The 16,230-nt window shown below is 49.7% G+C and overlaps 1 protein-coding gene across 1 annotated transcript; it reads left to right on the plus strand.

The window, feature by feature from the left end:
* Nucleotides 1–2,458: 2,458 nt before the first annotated feature.
* Nucleotides 2,459–16,070, plus strand: hdgfl3 (HDGF like 3). The gene is made up of 6 exons (XM_079846429.1): nucleotides 2,459–2,721; nucleotides 3,479–3,555; nucleotides 3,762–3,900; nucleotides 4,044–4,178; nucleotides 6,752–6,892; nucleotides 15,404–16,070. Exons 1-6 carry the CDS (start codon nucleotides 2,638–2,640, stop codon nucleotides 15,422–15,424), a joined length of 597 nt encoding a protein of 198 aa, XP_079702555.1. The 5' UTR covers nucleotides 2,459–2,637; the 3' UTR covers nucleotides 15,425–16,070.
* The last annotated feature ends 160 nt before the right edge of the window (nucleotides 16,071–16,230 follow it).

Here is a 16,230-nt window from a genome sequence, read left to right on the forward strand (position 1 = left end):
GTCCAAACCCTAACCCATCCCCATCCAGTCCTCCTGAGCCTGAGTCCTAACCCTAACCCATCCCCATCCCCGTCCAGTCCTCCTGAGCCTGAGTCCAAACCCTAACCCATCCCCGTCCAGTCCTCCTGAGCCTGAGTCCAAACCCTAACCCATCCCCGTTCAGTCCTCCTGAACCTGAGTCCAAACCCTAACCCATCCCCATCCCCATCCCCATCCAGTCCTCCTGAGTCCTAACCCATCCCCATCCCTGTCCAGTCCTCCTGAGCCTGAGTCCAAACCCTAACCCATTCCCGTTCAGTCCTCCTGAACCTGAGTCCAAATCCTAACCCATCCCCATCCCCATCCAGTCCTCCTGAGTCCTAACCCATCCCCATCCCCGTCCAGTCCTCCTGAGCCTGAGTCCAAACCCTAACCCATCCCCATCCAGTTCAGTCCTCCTGAGCCTGAGTCCAAACCCTAACCCATCCCCGTCCAGTCCTTCTGAGCGCGAGTCGAAACCCTAACCCATCCCCATCCAGTCCAGTCCTCCTGAATCTGAGTCCAAACCCTAACCCATCCCCGTCCAGTCCTCCTGAGCCTGAGTCCAAACCCTAACCCATCCCCGTCCAGTCCTTCTGAGCCTGAGTCCAAACCCTAACCCATCCCCATCCCTGTCCAGTCCTCCTGAGCCTGAGTCCAAACCCTAACCCATCCCCATCCCCATCCAGTCCTCCTGAGCCTGAGTCCAAACCCTAACCCATCCCTGTCCAGTCCTCCTGAGCCTGAGTCCTAACCCTAACCTATCCCCATCCCCATCCAGTCCTCCTGAGCCTGAGTCCAAACCCTAACCCATCCCTGTCCAGTCCTCCTGAGCCTGAGTCCTAACCCTAACCCATCCCCATCCAGTCCTTCTGAGCCTGAGTCCAAACCCTAACCCATCCCCATCCCCATCCCTGTCCAGTCCTCCTGAGCCTGAGTCCTAACCCTAACCCATCCCCATCCCCGTCCAGTCCTCCTGAGCCTGAGTCCAAACCCTAACCCATCCCCGTCCAGTCCTCCTGAGCCTGAGTCCAAACCCTAACCCATCCCCGTCCAGTCCTCCTGAGCCTGAGTCCAAACCCTAACCCATCCCCATCCAGTCCAGTCCTCCTGAGCCTGAGTCCAAACCCTAACCCATCCCCATCCCCGTCCAGTCCTCCTGAACCTGAGTCCAAACCCTAACCCATCCCCATCCCTGTCCAGTCCTCCTGAGCCTGAGTCCTAACCCTAACCCATCCCCATCCCCGTCCAGTCCTCCTGAGCCTGAGTCCAAACCCTAACCCATCCCCGTCCAGTCCTCCTGAGCCTGAGTCCAAACCCTAACCCATCCCCGTCCAGTCCTCCTGAGCCTGAGTCCAAACCCTAACCCATCCCCATCCAGTCCAGTCCTCCTGAGCCTGAGTCCAAACCCTAACCCATCCCCATCCCCGTCCAGTCCTCCTGAACCTGAGTCCAAACCCTAACCCATCCAGTCCAGTCCTCCTGAGCCTGAGTCCAAACCCTAACCCTATGAGTGACAGCCGTCTGCAGTCTCCAGTCAGTGCTAACAAACCATAACATCTATGCTTTCATGTCATAAAACATTATTTTGGTCTTACGTTTTATAATAAACTCAGACAAGCTCAGAACAAACTCGTTTTCCATCGGTTTATTTTCATGGATTGGAATGTGGAATGTGTGCAAAGGATTGTGGGTGATTTAAGGCCGCGAAGGATGCATCCGATGTGTCCTGCAAAACTGTCCGAATGAAGGACGGCTGTGGAGGATCGTGCTTTCCTGTAGCTCAAACAGCAGAGCGTGGTGCTAGCAACGCCAAGGTCATGGGTTCGATTCCCAGGGAAAGCAAGAACTGACAAAATATATGATAAAAGCATCTGCCAAATGCATAAATGTAAATGTAAATGTAAATGTGAGGATCCTCCAGACTGAGATATGCAGCTTCGGTTAGGGAAACATGACGGTGTGATTCGGGGTGTATCACAGGTCAGAGGTCAGGTCGGGGGTCGTGTCATTCAAAGGTTCATCCCGGCGGTCCGGAGCCGCAGCCGTAGGGTCTGAGGGCCGCTCTGGCTCCGTGTGTTATAATAACAGATGAGCAGAGTGTTACTGAGAGCACACACACACACACACACACATCAGATGTAAAGGGTGTTTGTGTCCCACCACATTAGTTCTCTTCGTGTGACACAGATTCATTACATTTGGAAAAACTCCACAAATTCATTTTAATTTTTTTCCACTCTGAGATGTAAATGTCCTGTTTGAAATCTACAGTTTTGGCATTAATAGAAAGACCTTCTGTAAAGGAAAAGTATTGCTGTTCTGGTTCTAATAGTTCTTCTTTCCCTTTAAAAATAAGCTCGTGCTGAATTAAGAATATAATAAAACGACTTAATAAAATAAAATCCAACATAAATAGGAAATCTAAGGTTCCCTGAGCATCACGCGGCGAGGGGAAGAAGACGAGGGAAGAGGTGTTTCTCCGGGCCCTCTCTCCTCTTTCATTATTTATTTCCTTATTAACTGCGATCAAAACATTGATGGTCGATCATCCGCCGCTGAGCTCGAGACCCGCGGAATATCGTGCAGTTCTTCTCTTCGGTGAGTGTGTGTGTCGCGATGGCTCGCCCACGGCCCCGGGAATATAAAGCTGGAGATCTGGTTTTCGCCAAGATGAAGGGATACCCGCACTGGCCGGCGAGGGTGAGTACGAGCGGTAGCCGAGCAGAGCTGCGGGGAGGCCGGTTACCGGAGCTGAGAGCGGCCGCTGCACTCACACACACCCGCGGAGCTCGAGCGGCTGCATCTGCGGGCAAACACGGCGGGAGAGGGATCGTAATGCGTCGGGAAAAGCCTCCGACCGGCGGATCGTGAGTGTGAACGTGTTTTTGTCTGTAGTGTAAAACGATCCGCTCGTTCTCGTGGTTCGGGGCTCTGCGCTATTTCAGAGGTTTGTGAGTGTTTGCATCACGGGAAGGGTCTGGTTCGGGGTGATTCTGGCGTGTGCGGGGTTTGTTCTGTGTGTTTGTGCTGATGTTATTGAGGAAGCAGCTGTTCCTCATCTGGGCCCGCTCGGCCCGCGCGACACCATTTCATTTAAAACCATCGGATGACGTTCAGCAGCGGCGCGCGGATCAACCGAGCCGTTCCGTTCTGTTTAATCTGGGCCCAGAAAAGCGTGTTGATTTCCGCTTGGTTTTAAACCCAACCCACCATGTTCTCGGATGGAGTGGGTTTATTCTGGACACTGTTGAAAACGTCTAAAATGTGAAATGCATCTGTTAAACCGGATAGGATCTGTACACGTGACGTCACACACGGTTGGATGAATAAAAACACACACACATTCAAAATAATGTTCCCTAACGATGTGTGAGTTTAGAGCTGAAGTGTGTGTGTGTGTGTGTGTGTGTGTGTGTGTGTGTGTGTGTGTGTGTGTGTGTGTGTTTGCTTGCTCCAGATCGATGAGCTGCCAGAGGGAGCCGTGAAGCCACCAGCCAACAAATACCCCATCTTCTTCTTTGGTACCCATGAGACGTGAGTGTGTGTGTGTGTGTGTGTGTGTGTGTGTGTGTATGTATGTGAGTGACTGTGTGTGTGTGTGTGTGTGTGTGTGTGAGAGAGAGAGAGAGAGAGAGAGTGTGAGAGTGTGAGAGAGTCTGTGTGTTAGTGATGGATGCTGTATAAACAACCAAATGATCTGACAGTGTGTGTGTGTGTGTGTGTGTCCTGCCCTCCCATAGTGCGTTCTTGGGCCCTAAAGACCTGCTGCCCTACAAGGAATACAAAGACAAGTTTGGCAAGTCAAACAAAAGAAAAGGATTTAATGAAGGCCTGTGGGAAATTGAAAACAACCCTGGTGTCAAATTCACTGGTTACCAGGTACGTTACAGTAATCTATGAGCTGTGTGTGAGGGTCACATGATCTGACCTAAGCGCTGAAGTGTGTGTGAGGGTCACATGATCTGACCTATGCGCTGAAGTGTGTGTGAGGGTCACATGATCTGTCTGTCCCACCCCTTCAGGTCATGAAGCAGCAGAGCTCATCAGAGACGGAGGGGGAAGGAGGGAACGCCGCCGACGGCAGCAGCGAGGAAGAGGAAGGCAAGATGAAGAGTGACAAGGTTGGATCCAAGCGGAAAAAAAGTGCATCCTCAAAGGTACTGGAGCGTTTCTGTAGTTATTATCCCCAAATGGATTTCAGAATCCATGATGGAGGGCAGTGCAGCTTCAGGTCAGCAGGGGGCAGTGTGTGAGTGTGCTTTCATGTGTGAGTGTGCTTTCGTGAGTGTGCGTGAGTGCGTGTGTGAGTGTGTGCGTGTCTGTGTGTGAGTGCGTGTGTGTATGTGTGTGTGCGTGAGTGAGTGAGTGTGCGTGAGCGTGTGTGCACGTTAGTTTGTGAGCGTGTGTGAGTGTGAGTTAGTGTGAGCATGTGTCAGCGTGTGTGAGTGCGTGTGTGAGTGTGAGTTAGTGAGAGTGCGTGAGTGTGAATTAGTTTGAGTATGAGTGAGTGTGAGTTAGTGCGAGTGTGCGTGAGTGTGAGTTAGTGAGTGAGTGTGCGTGTGTTAGTGAATGTGCGTGAGTGCGCGTGAGTGTGAGTGAGTGTGCGCGTGAGTGCGAGCGCGCGTATGTGTGAGTGTGGGAGTGTGTGTGAGTGAGTGAGTGTGTGTGAGTGAGTGTGTGTGGGTGTGCGTGAGTGTGAGTTAGTGCGAGTGTGCGTGTGAGTTAGTGCGAGTGAGTGTGTGCGTGAGTGTGAGAGAGTAAATGTGCGTGAGTGCGAGCGCGCGTATGTGTGAGTGAGTGAGTGTGTGTGAGTGAGTGAGTGAGCATTTGAGCGTGAGTGAGAGTGCGTGAGTGAATGTGTGAGCGAGTGTGCGTGAGTGAGAGTGAGTGTGCGTGGGTGCGCGTGAGTGTGAGCGTGTGTGAGTGAGTGTGAGCGTGTGTGAGTGAGTGTGAGCGTGTGTGAGCATGTGTGAGTGTGAGCGTGAGTGTGTGTGAGCGTGTCTGCGCGTGACTGAGCGTGAGTGAGAGTGTGAGTGTTAGTGAGTGCACGTGTGTGCGTGTGAGTGCTAGTTAGTGTGAGTGCGTGTGTGTGAGCGTGAGTGAGCGAGTGTGTGTGTGTGTGTGTGAGTGAGTGAGTGTGTGTATGTGTGAGTGTGCGTGTGCCCGTGTGCGAGTGAGAGTGAGTGTGCGTGAGTGCGAGTGTGTGTATGAGTGAGTGTGCGTGTGATTGCTAGTGAGTGTGAGCGTGAGTGTGCGTGAGAGAGTGTGTGTGTGTGTGTGTGTGAGTCAGTATGCTTGAATATTTGTCAGTGTGCGTGAGTGAGAGTGAGTGAGTAAGTGTGCGTGAGTGAGTGTTGGTGAGTGCGAGTGAATGAGTGTGCGTGAGTGTGTGCGTGAGTGTGTGCGAGAGTGTGAGCGAGCGTGAGTGTGCGTGAGCGTGTGTGTGTGTGTGTGTGTGTGTGTGAATGAGCGTGAGTGTGTGAGTGTGCGCGAGTGTGAGCGTGTGAGTGTGCGTGAGTGTGAGCGAGTGAGCGAGTGTGCGTGTGTGTGTGCATGATTGTGACTGAGTTTGTGTGAGAGAGTGAGTGTGAGTTAGTGTGCGTGAGTGTGCGTGAGCGTGAGTGAGCGTGAGTGAGCGTGAGTGAGCGTGAGTGAGCGTGAGTGCCAGAGTGTGTGTGTGTGAGAGTGAGTGTGTGAGAGAGTGAGTGAGTGAGTGAGTGTGTGAAAGTGTGAGGGAGTGTGTGAGGGAGTGTGTGAGTGTGTGAGTGAGTGTGTGAGTGAGTGTGTGAGTGTGTGAGTGTGTGAGTGTGTGAGTGTGTGAGTGTGTGAGTGAGTGAGTGAGTGAGTGAGTGAGTGAGTGAGTGTGTGAGTGTGTGAGTGAGTGAGTGAGTGAGTGAGTGAGTGAGTGTGTGAGTGAGTGAGTGAGTGAGTGTGTGAGTGAGTGTGTGAGTGAGTGTGTGAGTGAGTGAGTGAGTGAGTGAGTGAGTGAGTGAGTGAGTGAGTGAGTGAGTGAGTGAGTGAGTGAGTGAGTGAGTGTGTGAGTGAGTGAGTGAGTGAGTGAGTGTGTGAGTGAGTGAGTGAGTGAGTGAGTGAGTGAGTGAGTGAGTGAGTGAGTGAGTGTGTGAGTGAGTGAGTGAGTGAGTGAGTGTGTGAGTGTGTGAGTGAGTGAGTGTGTGTGTGAGTGAGTGTGTGAGTGTGTGAGTGAGTGAGTGAGTGAGTGAGTGAGTGACATCACACTGTATTTGGTATGGCCCAGTTTGCCTACTTGTGCACTATTCTACACTGTTTTGTAGTATAAATAGTGAGTAGTTTGTTCACGCTGAAAATTCCAACAAGAAAAAGTGCAATTCAAATAGCCGATTATAGAAGAAGTGTGGAACGTGGATGGCAAAATAAACCTCACAACACAGTGTGTGTTACGTCATTTGGGACGCAGCTCATGTTTGAGATCAGACTCTTCTCTGCAGATCTACCGAGCACACGGATCTCCTGACGGGTGTGATGAAGAGTTCATCGCCAAAGAATATCAGAAAATTAGTCTGAAAGCTTACAGCCTCTCGCTGAGCCCTTGCTTAGCAACAGCTGTTGCCTAGCAACAGAGTCCTGCACGTTCACATATGTAGTGAAGGTTACTGAGCTGTAGTGAGAGAAACACTAGACCACACAGGCTACAGATGAGAGTGGGCTCGGGTGCTTCGTCAAGCCTGTTTTCAGTTTAAAATTCTCCTAGATGTCGTCCAAGCTGTCCAGGAAGGGATCGGGGGATGAAGATCTGGAGAAGGATGGGAAAGATGAGCAGAAGAGCGGATCAGAGGCTGGTGACCATGACAACAACATCCAGAACTCTTCAGACAAGACATGCAGTCAAGGGGTAAGAGCATCTGATCTCACTGTATTAACCAACAGTAACAGCTTTCATGAAGAGTTCTGCACAGCCCGAACCCGAGCTCGATTAACCAAACCTGAAGTTTAAAGAAAAAGCATATAATTATTCTGAAACTCTGCAGGGTGAACAGGTGTATCGGTGTCTACAGGTGTATCGGTGTCTACAGGTGTATCAGTGTCTACAGGTGTATCAGTGTCTACAGGTGTATCGGTGTCTTCAGGTGTATCAGTGTCTTCAGGTGTATCAGTGTCTACAGGTGTATCAGTGTCTTCAGGTGTATCAGTGTCTTCAGGTGTATCAGTGTCTTCAGGTGTATCAGTGTCTACAGGTGTATCGGTGTCTTCAGGTGTATCAGTGTCTTCAGGTGTATCAGTGTCTACAGGTGTATCGGTGTCTTCAGGTGTATCAGTGTCTTCAGGTGTATCAGTGTCTACAGGTGTATCAGTGTCTTCAGGTGTATCAGTGTCTTCAGGTGTATCGGTGTCTTCAGGTGTATCAGTGTCTTCAGGTGTATCAGTGTCTACAGGTGTATCGGTGTCTACAGGTGTATCAGTGTCTACAGGTGTATCAGTGTCTTCAGGTGTATCGGTGTCTTCAGGTGTATCAGTGTCTACAGGTGTATCGGTGTCTACAGGTGTATCGGTGTCTTCAGGTGTATCAGTGTCTTCAGGTGTATCAGTGTCTACAGGTGTATCGTGTCTTCAGGTGTATCAGTGTCTACAGGTGTATCAGTGTCTTCAGGTGTATCGGTGTCTTCAGGTGTATCAGTGTCTACAGGTGTATCAGTGTCTTCAGGTGTATCAGTGTCTTCAGGTGTATCAGTGTCTTCAGGTGTATCGGTGTCTTCAGGTGTATCGTGTCTTCAGGTGTATCGGTGTCTACAGGTGTATCGGTGTCTTCAGGTGTATCAGTGTCTTCAGGTGTATCAGTGTCTACAGGTGTATCGGTGTCTTCAGGTGTATCAGTGTCTTCAGGTGTATCAGTGTCTTCAGGTGTATCAGTGTCTACAGGTGTATCGGTGTCTACAGGTGTATCAGTGTCTTCAGGTGTATCAGTGTCTACAGGTGTATCAGTGTCTACAGGTGTATCGTGTCTTCAGGTGTATCGGTGTCTACAGGTGTATCGGTGTCTACAGGTGTATCGGTGTCTACAGGTGTATCGTGTCTTCAGGTGTATCGGTGTCTACAGGTGTATCAGTGTCTACAGGTGTATCGGTGTCTACAGGTGTATCAGTGTCTTCAGGTGTATCAGTGTCTACAGGTGTATCAGTGTCTACAGGTGTATCGGTGTCTACAGGTGTATCGGTGTCTACAGGTGTATCAGTGTCTTCAGGTGTATCAGTGTCTACAGGTGTATCAGTGTCTACAGGTGTATCGTGTCTTCAGGTGTATCAGTGTCTTCAGGTGTATCAGTGTCTTCAGGTGTATCAGTGTCTACAGGTGTATCGGTGTCTTCAGGTGTATCGGTGTCTTCAGGTGTATCGGTGTCTACAGGTGTATCAGTGTCTTCAGGTGTATCAGTGTCTACAGGTGTATCAGTGTCTTCAGGTGTATCAGTGTCTACAGGTGTATCGGTGTCTACAGGTGTATCGGTGTCTTCAGGTGTATCAGTGTCTACAGGTGTATCGGTGTCTACAGGTGTATCGGTGTCTACAGGTGTATCGGTGTCTTCAGGTGTATCGGTGTCTACAGGTGTATCAGTGTCTACAGGTGTATCGGTGTCTTCAGGTGTATCGGTGTCTTCAGGTGTATCGGTGTCTACAGGTGTATCGGTGTCTTCAGGTGTATCGTGTCTTCAGGTGTATCAGTGTCTACAGGTGTATCAGTGTCTACAGGTGTATCGGTGTCTTCAGGTGTATCGGTGTCTTCAGGTGTATCGGTGTCTACAGGTGTATCGGTGTCTTCAGGTGTATCGGTGTCTACAGGTGTATCAGTGTCTACAGGTGTATCAGTGTCTACAGGTGTATCGGTGTCTACAGGTGTATCAGTGTCTACAGGTGTATCAGTGTCTACAGGTGTATCGGTGTCTACAGGTGTATCGGTGTCTACAGGTGTATCAGTGTCTACAGGTGTATCGGTGTCTTCAGGTGTATCGGTGTCTTCAGGTGTATCAGTGTCTACAGGTGTATCAGTGTCTACAGGTGTATCGGTGTCTACAGGTGTATCGGTGTCTTCAGGTGTATCAGTGTCTACAGGTGTATCGGTGTCTTCAGGTGTATCGGTGTCTTCAGGTGTATCAGTGTCTACAGGTGTATCAGTGTCTTCAGGTGTATCGGTGTCTACAGGTGTATCGGTGTCTTCAGGTGTATCAGTGTCTACAGGTGTATCGGTGTCTTCAGGTGTATCGGTGTCTTCAGGTGTATCAGTGTCTACAGGTGTATCAGTGTCTTCAGGTGTATCGGTGTCTACAGGTGTATCGGTGTCTTCAGGTGTATCAGTGTCTACAGGTGTAAGCAGACATGCACATTTATACATCTTGCATGTCATAAAGTGTATTGATGAAGAATATGATTTGGGGGATGAAGCCACATGTGAATGCCATTAGAATGTCTCTATAAAAATGCCCATTTGAGTTCTCTGTGCATGTGTCGTACAGGAAGTGTGTGTCATACAGGAAGTGTGAGTCGTTCAGGAAGTGTGTCTCGTACAGGAAGAGTGTCTCGTACAGGAAGTGTGAGTCGTTCAGGAAGTGTGAGTCGTTCAGGAAGTGTGAGTCGTTCAGGAAGTGTGAGTCGTTCAGGAAGTGTGAGTCGTTCAGGAAGTGTGAGTCATACAGGAAGTGTGTCTCGTACAGGAAGAGTGTCTCGTACAGGAAGTGTGTGTCGTTCAGGAAGTGTGTGTCGTTCAGGAAGTGTGTGTCGTTCAGGAAGTGTGTGTCGTACAGGAAGTGTGTGTCGTTCAGGAAGTGTGTCGTACTGGAAGTGTGTCTCGTACAGGAAGTGTGTCTCGTACAGGAAGTGTGAGTCGTACAGGAAGAGTGTCTCGTACAGGAAGTGTGTCTCGTACAGGAAGTGTGTGTCGTTCAGGAAGAGTGTCTCGTACAGGAAGTGTGTCTCGTACAGGAAGTGTGTCTCGTACAGGAAGAGTGTCTCGTACAGGAAGAGTGTCTCGTTCAGGAAGTGTGAGTCGTACAGGAAGTGTGAGTCATACAGGAAGTGTGTCTCGTACAGGAAGTGTGAGTCGTTCAGGAAGTGTGTCGTTCAGGAAGTGTGTGTCGTTCAGGAAGTGTGTGTCGTACAGGAAGTGTGTGTCGTTCAGGAAGTGTGTCTCGTACAGGAAGTGTGTGTCGTACAGGAAGTGTCTCTTGTACAGGAAGTGTGTGTCGTACAGGAAGTGTGAGTCGTACAGGAAGTGTGTCTCGTACAGGAAGAGTGTCTCGTTCAGGAAGTGTGTGTCGTTCAGGAAGTGTGTCTCGTACAGGAAGAGTGTCTCGTACAGGAAGTGTGTGTCGTTCAGGAAGTGTGTGTCGTTCAGGAAGTGTGTCTCGTACAGGAAGAGTGTCTCGTACAGGAAGAGTGTCTCGTACAGGAAGAGTGTCTCGTACAGGAAGTGTGTCTCGTACAGGAAGTGTGTGTCGTTCAGGAAGAGTGTCTCGTTCAGGAAGTGTGTCTCGTACAGGAAGAGTGTCTCGTACAGGAAGTGTGTGTCGTTCAGGAAGTGTGTGTCGTTCAGGAAGTGTGTCTCGTACAGGAAGTGTGTGTCGTTCAGGAAGTGTGTCTCGTACAGGAAGTGTGAGTCGTTCAGGAAGTGTGTCTCGTACAGGAAGTGTGTGTCGTTCAGGAAGTGTGTGTCGTTCAGGAAGTGTGTCTCGTACAGGAAGTGTGAGTCGTTCAGGAAGTGTGTGTCGTTCAGGAAGTGTGTCTCGTACAGGAAGTGTGAGTCGTTCAGGAAGTGTGTGTCGTACAGGAAGTGTGTGTCGTTCAGGAAGAGTGTCTCGTTCAGGAAGTGTGTCTCGTACAGGAAGTGTGTGTCGTTCAGGAAGTGTGTGTCGTTCAGGAAGTGTGTCTCGTAAAGGAAGTGTGTCTCGTACAGGAAGTGTGAGTCGTTCAGGAAGTGTGTCTCGTACAGGAAGTGTGTGTCGTTCAGGAAGTGTGAGTCGTACAGGAAGTGTGTCTCGTACAGGAAGTGTGTGTCGTTCAGGAAGTGTGAGTCGTACAGGAAGTGTGTGTCGTACAGGAAGTGTGTGTCGTTCAGGAAGTGTGTGTCGTTCAGGAAGTGTGTCTCGTACAGGAAGTGTGTGTCGTTCAGGAAGTGTGAGTCGTACAGGAAGTGTGTCTCGTACAGGAAGTGTGTGTCGTTCAGGAAGTGTGAGTCGTACAGGAAGTGTGTCTCGTACAGGAAGTGTGTGTCGTTCAGGAAGTGTGTGTCGTTCAGGAAGTGTGTCTCGTACAGGAAGTGTGTGTCGTTCAGGAAGTGTGTGTCGTTCAGGAAGTGTGTCTCGTACAGGAAGTGTGAGTCGTTCAGGAAGTGTGTCTCGTACAGGAAGTGTGTGTCGTTCAGGAAGTGTGAGTCGTTCAGGAAGTGTGTCTCGTACAGGAAGTGTGTCTCGTACAGGAAGTGTGTCTCGTTCAGGAAGTGTGTCTCGTACAGGCAGAGTGTCTCGTACAGGAAGTGTGTCTCGTACAGGAAGTGTGTCTCGTACAGGAAGTGTGTCTCGTTCAGGAAGTGTGTCTCGTACAGGAAGAGTGTCTCGTACAGGAAGTGTGAGTCGTTCAGGAAGTGTGTCTCGTACAGGAAGTGTGTCTCGTACAGGAAGTGTGTCTCGTTCAGGAAGTGTGTCTCGTACAGAAAGAGTGTCTCGTACAGGAAGTGTGTGTCGTTCAGGAAGAGTGTCTCGTACAGGAAGAGTGTCTCGTACAGGAAGTGTGTGTCGTTCAGGAAGTGTGTGTCGTTCAGGAAGTGTGTCTCGTACAGGAAGTGTGTGTCGTTCAGGAAGTGTGTCTCGTACAGGAAGTGTGTGTCGTTCAGGAAGTGTGAGTCGTACAGGAAGAGTGTCTCGTACAGGAAGTGTGAGTCGTTCAGGAAGTGTGTCTCGTACAGGAAGTGTGTGTCGTTCAGGAAGTGTGTCTCGTACAGGAAGAGTGTCTCGTACAGGAAGAGTGTCTCGTACAGGAAGTGTGTCTCGTACAGGAAGTGTGTGTCGTTCAGGAAGTGTGTGTCGTTCAGGAAGTGTGAGTCGTTCAGGAAGTGTGTCTCGTACAGGAAGTGTGTGTCGTTCAGGAAGTGTGTGTCGTTCAGGAAGTGTGTGTCGTACAGGAAGTGTGAGTCGTTCAGGAAGTGTGTCTCGTACAGGAAGTGTGTGTCGTTCAGGAAGTGTGTGTCGTTCAGGAAGTGTGTCTCGTACAGGAAGTGTGAGTCGTTCAGGAAGTGTGTCTCGTACAGGAAGTGTGTGTCGTTCAGGAAGTGTGAGTCGTTCAGGAAGTGTGTCTCGTACAGAAAGTGTGTGTCGTTCAGGAAGTGTGAGTCGTACAGGAAGTGTGTGTCTTACAGGAAGTGTGTGTCATTCAGGAAGAGTGTCTCGTACAGGAAGTGTGAGTCGTTCAGGAAGTGTGTCTCGTACAGGAAGTGTGTGTCGTTCAGGAAGTGTGTCTCGTACAGGAAGTGTGTGTCGTTCAGGAAGTGTGTCTCGTACAGGAAGTGTGTGTCGTTCAGGAAGTGTGTCTCGTACAGGAAGAGTGTCTCGTACAGGAAGAGTGTCTCGTACAGGAAGTGTGTGTCGTTCAGGAAGAGTGTCTCGTACAGGAAGAGTGTCTCGTACAGGAAGAGTGTCTCGTACAGGAAGTGTGTGTCGTTCAGGAAGTGTGTGTCGTTCAGGAAGTGTGTGTCGTTCAGGAAGTGTGTGTCGTTCAGGAAGTGTGTGTCGTTCAGGAAGTGTGTGTCGTTCAGGAAGTGTGTGTCGTTCAGGAAGTGTGTCTCGTACAGGAAGAGTGTCTCGTACAGGAAGAGTGTCTCGTACAGGAAGTGTGTCTCGTACAGGAAGTGTGTGTCGTTCAGGAAGTGTGTGTCGTTCAGGAAGTGTGTGTCGTTCAGGAAGTGTGTGTCGTTCAGGAAGTGTGAGTCGTACAGGAAGTGTGTGTCGTACAGGAAGTGTGTGTCGTTCAGGAAGTGTGTGTCGTTCAGGAAGTGTGTCTCGTACAGGAAGTGTGTGTCGTTCAGGAAGTGTGAGTCGTACAGGAAGTGTGTCTCGTACAGGAAGTGTGTGTCGTTCAGGAAGTGTGAGTCGTACAGGAAGTGTGTCTCGTACAGGAAGTGTGTGTCGTTCAGGAAGTGTGTGTCGTTCAGGAAGTGTGTCTCGTACAGGAAGTGTGTGTCGTTCAGGAAGTGTGTGTCGTTCAGGAAGTGTGTCTCGTACAGGAAGTGTGAGTCGTTCAGGAAGTGTGTCTCGTACAGGAAGTGTGTGTCGTTCAGGAAGTGTGAGTCGTTCAGGAAGTGTGTCTCGTACAGGAAGTGTGTCTCGTACAGGAAGTGTGTCTCGTTCAGGAAGTGTGTCTCGTACAGGCAGAGTGTCTCGTACAGGAAGTGTGTCTCGTACAGGAAGTGTGTCTCGTACAGGAAGTGTGTCTCGTTCAGGAAGTGTGTCTCGTACAGGAAGAGTGTCTCGTACAGGAAGTGTGAGTCGTTCAGGAAGTGTGTCTCGTACAGGAAGTGTGTCTCGTACAGGAAGTGTGTCTCGTTCAGGAAGTGTGTCTCGTACAGGAAGAGTGTCTCGTACAGGAAGTGTGTGTCGTTCAGGAAGAGTGTCTCGTACAGGAAGAGTGTCTCGTACAGGAAGTGTGTGTCGTTCAGGAAGTGTGTGTCGTTCAGGAAGTGTGTCTCGTACAGGAAGTGTGTGTCGTTCAGGAAGTGTGTCTCGTACAGGAAGTGTGTGTCGTTCAGGAAGTGTGAGTCGTACAGGAAGAGTGTCTCGTACAGGAAGTGTGAGTCGTTCAGGAAGTGTGTCTCGTACAGGAAGTGTGTGTCGTTCAGGAAGTGTGTCTCGTACAGGAAGAGTGTCTCGTACAGGAAGAGTGTCTCGTACAGGAAGTGTGTCTCGTACAGGAAGTGTGTGTCGTTCAGGAAGTGTGTGTCGTTCAGGAAGTGTGAGTCGTTCAGGAAGTGTGTCTCGTACAGGAAGTGTGTGTCGTTCAGGAAGTGTGTGTCGTTCAGGAAGTGTGTGTCGTACAGGAAGTGTGAGTCGTTCAGGAAGTGTGTCTCGTACAGGAAGTGTGTGTCGTTCAGGAAGTGTGTGTCGTTCAGGAAGTGTGTCTCGTACAGGAAGTGTGAGTCGTTCAGGAAGTGTGTCTCGTACAGGAAGTGTGTGTCGTTCAGGAAGTGTGAGTCGTTCAGGAAGTGTGTCTCGTACAGAAAGTGTGTGTCGTTCAGGAAGTGTGAGTCGTACAGGAAGTGTGTGTCTTACAGGAAGTGTGTGTCATTCAGGAAGAGTGTCTCGTACAGGAAGTGTGAGTCGTTCAGGAAGTGTGTCTCGTACAGGAAGTGTGTGTCGTTCAGGAAGTGTGTCTCGTACAGGAAGTGTGTGTCGTTCAGGAAGTGTGTCTCGTACAGGAAGTGTGTGTCGTTCAGGAAGTGTGTCTCGTACAGGAAGAGTGTCTCGTACAGGAAGAGTGTCTCGTACAGGAAGTGTGTGTCGTTCAGGAAGAGTGTCTCGTACAGGAAGAGTGTCTCGTACAGGAAGAGTGTCTCGTACAGGAAGAGTGTCTCGTACAGGAAGTGTGTGTCGTTCAGGAAGTGTGTGTCGTTCAGGAAGTGTGTGTCGTTCAGGAAGTGTGTGTCGTTCAGGAAGTGTGTGTCGTTCAGGAAGTGTGTGTCGTTCAGGAAGTGTGTGTCGTTCAGGAAGTGTGTCTCGTACAGGAAGAGTGTCTCGTACAGGAAGTGTGTCTCGTACAGGAAGTGTGTGTCGTTCAGGAAGTGTGTGTCGTTCAGGAAGTGTGTGTCGTTCAGGAAGTGTGTGTCGTTCAGGAAGTGTGTGTCGTTCAGGAAGTGTGTGTCGTTCAGGAAGTGTGTGTCGTTCAGGAAGTGTGTGTCGTTCAGGAAGTGTGTGTCGTTCAGGAAGTGTGTGTCGTTCAGGAAGTGTGTGTCGTTCAGGAAGTGTGTGTCGTTCAGGAAGTGTGTGTCGTTCAGGAAGTGTGTTGTTCAGGAAGTGTGTGTCGTACAGGAAGCGTGTTTTGTACAGGAAGTGTGTGTCGTTCAGGTAGTGTGTGTCGTACTGGAAGTGTGTTGTCGTACAGGAAGTGTGTTGTCGTACAGGAAGTGTGTCGTACAGGTAGTGTGTGTCGTACAGGTAGTGTGTGTCGTACAGGAAGTGTGTGTCGTACAGGAAGTGTGAGTCGTACAGGAAGAGTGTCTCGTACAGGAAGAGTGTCTCGTACAGGAAGTGTGTGTCGTACAGGTAGTGTGTGTCGTACAGGTAGTGTGTGTCGTACAGGTAGTGTGTGTTGTACAGGAAGTGTGTGTCGTACAGGAAGTGTGTGTCTGACTGCTGCTTCTTCTCTTTCGGCAGAATCTCCGGGAGGATCGCTAGACGACCATCGGACGCCGGCTCGTGATGCTGATGTGTCATATTGTAAATGCATCTTATTACACTGATCGCTTGCAAACTCACACACGTTGTTATCTGGGTCAGTCAAACACACACACACACACACCTACAGTAAAGCAAACCCAATGTGCAGGATTTACACACACACGTCATTCCTTTCTGCTGATTTGATTTAGCGGTTTGGCTCCTCCGTTGTGCTAGACATGTTTCCTCCAGTGGACCCTCGGCTCTCTCCAGGATCCGCGAGGGAAGTGTAGAAATGAGGAGCAGACTCAGAGCTGGTCTTAGCCAGCCTCACCCGTTCCTGTGTCGTGGTTGTTTTCGGCCTCTCGTGGAGCATGCTGTAGTTTCACATGTTGATGTTCTCCTGTCGTTCTTCTTCCTACAGAAATCCGGCCCGTGTTCATTTTTATTTCTTATCTTTGTTTATATAAAGAATATATTCTATTTATTTTTGATGATGGTAGACGACACATCTGTGGTAAATTCACTCATGTGCTTTCCTGTCGTTCAGTTTTATTGCCCTCACACACACATGTTGCATTTTCAAGGTTTGTAGGCACATGTCAACTGTTTTTCCTGTTTATTGACAAGAATTTTACAGAATAAACTCATTGGAATGCAAGTGTTTTCCTGTCGTGTGTTTATTCTTAAAGGGTTAGTTCAGTAAAAACTGTAAATGGTGTCATTAATGACTGAGCCTCATGTGGTTGGACACCCGTCAGACCTCCGTTCATCTTCAGACACAAATGAAGATATTTTAGTGTAAATCTGATGCTCTGAAAGGC

The sequence above is a fragment of the Gobio gobio genome (assembly GCF_949357685.1).
Source record: "Gobio gobio genome assembly, contig: scaffold_117, whole genome shotgun sequence".
Lineage (NCBI taxonomy): Eukaryota > Metazoa > Chordata > Actinopteri > Cypriniformes > Gobionidae > Gobio > Gobio gobio.